General features: G+C 55.1%; 2 protein-coding genes across 4 annotated transcripts in view; one reads left to right on the top strand and one right to left on the bottom strand.

Annotated features, from left to right (window-relative positions):
- LOC106146875 overlaps window positions 1-1,801 on the bottom strand; it is a gene marked incomplete in the record, with an annotated part of 2,504 nt that extends 703 nt beyond the window's left edge. The window contains 1 exon segment of the mRNA XM_013505672.1: window positions 1-1,801. Coding sequence (XP_013361126.1) covers window positions 1-551 — 551 coding nt within the window.
- Prickle1 (prickle homolog 1) overlaps window positions 1-4,281 on the top strand; it is a 92,893-nt gene that overhangs the window by 71,065 nt on the left and 17,547 nt on the right. Inside the window, exon 1 of one of the 3 annotated variants that reach the window (XM_013505664.1) lies at window positions 4,140-4,165. The exons of the other annotated variants lie outside the window; for them this stretch is intronic. The gene's annotated coding sequence lies outside the window, so the exon portion shown is untranslated. Of the gene's footprint in view, window positions 1-4,139; window positions 4,166-4,281 lie in introns of those variants that run through there. 3 annotated transcript variants of the gene reach the window in all.

The raw sequence follows: 4,281 nt of genomic DNA, 5'->3' as shown, positions 1-4,281 counted from the left end.
ACAGGGGCCGCCTCGGGGACCTGGCCCGCGTGTCCACCCACAAGGCGGGCAGAGAAGACGTGCGGCCGCACAGCACCGAGCGCGGGTCGGCCAGAGGAAAGCGGGCGCGTCCGGAGACCTGAACTCAAGGGACGTAGGTTAGTCGCCAGAAAGTCAGATACGGCGCAGTAGCTCTGGTGCGGGAGACCCAAATACAGACGGTTTAAAGAGCAAGACAGAGAGCCGAGTTCGAGACAGGGAAGCCGTCTCGGAGGAGGTGGGAAGAGACTAGGGAAGAGGGGAAGTGGGGAAGCAAACGCGGAGGCTGATAGCATCCTGCAGAGAAGGCCAGGCTGACGCGAGCCGGCGGCCGAGCTCCCCAGGCAGGAGCAGCGGCGGGCCGGGCCACGGGGGTGAACCGGCGTCGTCAGGCCGCAGACCAGGAGCGCCAGGTGTGACCGGGAGTCGGCAGGGGCGGGAAATGCAGGGGCTGCTTTGCAAAGGACGTTAATTTTACCCCACGGAGGTGTCAGGATGGCTCTGAAGAGGGCTGTGACATGGGAGGACGGCATAATCCGGCGTGGTGTCAAGTGGGGGACAATGACCGAAGAAGAGGGATTGAGATGCGGTGGAGACTTTCTCAGCACGCTGGGCTTGAACGCCTGGGTTCAAATCATTCTCCTGCCTCAGCCTCCCAAGTAGGAGGGACTAGAGACAGTGATCTGGTAACCAAGTATGGACAAGAAGGAGGGTGTGCAGGCCTCTCTCTCACTCAGAAAGGGTGGTCCTGGGAACAGCTGAGAAGAGAGGACTGGGGATTGGTTTGCAGGTGGTAGAGCGTATGATTGAGAAATCAGCTTTCTAAAAGAGTTCTCAAGTAGCCAGCTCGTTTGCGTTCATAATGGATCTTATAAACCACATGCTCGCACACACACCCTAAAATAATAAATTGGATGCCCCCCTTCTTCCCCACGGTAATGGGTTGAGCACGGGGCCTTCACATCAACCTGCATCCCCAGCCCTTTTTTAAGACATGGTATCCATAAGTTGCTGAGATCCAGGCTGAACCAGCACTTCTGCACCTCCTGCCTCAGCCTCCCAGGGTGCTGGGATTACAAGCGTGGACCACCATGCCTGGCAAGATTCCTTTAAATAGTAGCACTGAAACGTGGAACTTCAAATTAGTTGACTGACCTTTTGTTTATTTTGAGACAGGCGTTTGCTAAGTTGCTGAGGTCACCGTCCAGCCTCAGCCTTGGGAGGAGCTGCGATTACGGGTGTGCACCGCGGCCCCAGGCTTGGAAGTCCTATTGTAGTTGGAGGAGGGCGGTGCTCCCGCCTCCACAGTTCTAACACTGATCACCTCACTGCGTTTTTAGAGAGAAAAACACTGTAGAGAAGTGCTTTGCCCTGGCGTGAGAGCTGGTAACCGAATAGGCAATGTGTCCCCCAGTCCCAGGGCAGCCAGAGTACTTTGAAGTGGGAACTTCACTCACTGCAGGAGGAGCTGGGTGTGAGAGGGAGGGAGGCTGGAGACCTGGGAGAGACCTCTGAGGGGATCCGTACAGAACATGTTCAGGGGCAAGTGGTCTCTAATCACATTGCTTTAATCAAAGGGGAACCACGGTAATTGGAGACCCAGGGAAACTGCAACCTATTATGAAACTCCGTAATGCCTTTTAACTCTAGGAAGAGCTTGCTATCTGCCTCCGGTCCTGCCCTGGGGATGCTACGGACTCAGCTCAGGGTAACTAGTTTGCAAACATCCAGGGGACCCACCAGCAGAAATGTTTAAAACCAATCAGAAAGGAAGACATATTTTATAAACTCGCAATGATAACATTTTTTGGAGCGTGGTTTTTGTTGTTGTTGTTTTGGTGTTTTGAGACTGGGTCTCACTGTGCAGGTCAGGCTGGCCTTGAACTCACTACGTAGCCCAGGCTGGGCTTGAACTTGCAGTGAGCCTCCTGCCTCAGCCTCCCGAGTGCTGGGATCACAAGTGTGTGCCACCACGCCCAGCTTGATTCTTTATCTGTCTGTACATTATCCAAATAACCTAGCTGCTGTCCTAGATGATGCCCTCACTGAAGACCCAGACTATCATCACCATCCTTACTACGTTTGCCAACCGCTCGTCCTGGTCGGGTGAGTGAGCTGTCTTGAGTACCGGAGCCTGCCATCTATTAAGAAAGCGAAAGACATTTAATCACCTACATACACTCTCTAGATTGCTGGTGTTTGCTTATAAACCCTTGCAAATGTTTGCGACCAAGAGCAACTCTTAGCCTTAAAACTGCAAAGGAGACCTGTTTAACAAATGCAGGCGAGGGGCCAGGTGCAGAAACGACCGAAAGGTCGCCGTGTGCAGGGCACAGGAGGCCCAGCGGCGAGCACCGGGGTTCCTGTGTGCCCCGTACCCTTTATCTCTCTCCTCCAGACTGTACAGCCGGCTGGCCCTGGACAAACAGCATACAACCTCTTTATGGCTCTGCCCTTGTGTGCTTTAGTCTAGTCTCCTTCACAAGGACAGCGTGGTTCCGCGCGCTGTGGAGGGGCGGCGGGCTCTGCCTGTGAGGGCCTGCGGGGAGTAGCTCGGGAGAATCGCCCATTCCCTTAACTCGTGTTTATTGCTCTCGCCTGCTGTGTGCCAGGCGGGGTGCACCGTGTTACACAGTAGTGAGCCCCCAGGGCCCCCGACTTCCGGGGAGAGCACAACAAAAGGATGAATAAACACAGTGCGGGCAAGGCTAGGTGGTCTGCGGAGGAATGCTGCAAACAGGGAGAAGAAGAGCTGATAATTCGGGTTGGGGCGCGGGAGGTGGAGGTGACAGCGGGGACCTGGGTGGAGGAAATGCAGCCCTGGGGTTTTCTGGGTTTCCTCTGGGTGTTATCTGCCAGCAGTGCAAATGTCACCTGGATGAGACAAAAGGACACAGGTTGGGGGCCTGGCTCCGCCCTCTGCTTACAACTCCCCCTTGACAATAGGGTGACGCTTTTAGATCAGACCAAAGCCTCTTGCATTCATATAGAAAGTTAGTGGGAAGCTTTTACTGTCTCCAAACTGTTTCATCAGAACAAACACTTCCAGCACACAGCAGGCCGACAGGCCCTACTGAAGAGATGGCAGGCAGAATTTATAAGTGGCCCCCGCAGGAAGCAGCCTCAGGGTGGCTCCTAGCTGGTCCTGTACGCGGAGAAGCCTTGCTCTGGTTTGTAGTTGGCTGTCTTTTGCGGCCTCAACTAATGTGAAGCTCTCCTTTAATAATTACCCCAGACAAGGTCGGCCTGGGCGGATGCGTTCACCGCCCATACTCCCTGTATCTTAAAGATAGGCCAGCTTATGGCCTGATTGAAATCGGTAATGGATTGCACACTTCTTGGGCAGACGCCGCTGGCTGAAGGGTTCCCTGAAGAAGCCCCAGCAGAACGAAGCAGGGAAGGGGAAATCTGGCCCAGGCATTCATGGTTAATTTCACAGATCCACAGGGGAAAGTGGTAACCTTTGAAGTCTCCCCGCAAATCTCCATACCCTCAGGCCGGAGGAGTTCCGCCTTAGAACTTTCCGGAGAATCATCTTGAAAACTGGAATCCCTTTGGCTGATAAAGAGTTTATTTGAATTACAAATCATGTTGTCTGAGTCGGCTTTTCCAACCTGTTCCAGTGGCAGAGCCACAACTTTTTGGTCTCTGCCACTTTAAAAAAATGTGTAAAAATTCCCTTGCTCAGCCGCCTCGCTTCGCGGCGGAGAGAACAGAGTGGACCACAGAGCTATTCTCTTGACTGGTCTGTTTTGGGGCGGCGTGTTTGTGTATTTTTAGATCAGTCACAATAGGCCATTGTTCGGTTGTACACTGTACAGACCTGTGTGTTGCAGGTCACGCCCGAGGAGTCCTGATGGTGCAGGGTTTTTTAAAAAGTCGATACCCAAGACATTGGTGGTCATTTACGTAACTTTTACTTGCCAGCACTTAGCAGCTGACGGCGTGTTAATGCCGTGCGCTCCTCCCGTGTCCTGCACCCTATCGCCTGGGGCCGAGGAGGCCGCCGGAAACTGAGCCCGCAGCCCCTGCCTGTCGTAACCCATCGGCCCCCGCCGGGCCTGTTCTTGGATTCTCCCGGTCCGGCCCGCAGACAAGTGAGCCGGCTGCGCTCTCCGCGCGCGCCTAGGAACGGCTCGGAAGCGAGGTGGGCCCGGACGTGAGCGGGCGCTCTGCCGGCTCCGAGTAACGGGGCGCCGCCAGCTGTTCGCGGAGGCCCTCGGGGCCGGCCCCCTTCGCTTCTGGGGTTTGCGGAGCGGGCGG

This window comes from Chinchilla lanigera, unplaced genomic scaffold, assembly GCF_000276665.1.
Source record: "Chinchilla lanigera isolate Chin_1 unplaced genomic scaffold, ChiLan1.0 scaffold00099, whole genome shotgun sequence".
Classification (NCBI taxonomy): Eukaryota; Metazoa; Chordata; class Mammalia; order Rodentia; family Chinchillidae; genus Chinchilla; species Chinchilla lanigera.
This window is presented reverse-complemented; position numbering and strand designations above follow the sequence as displayed.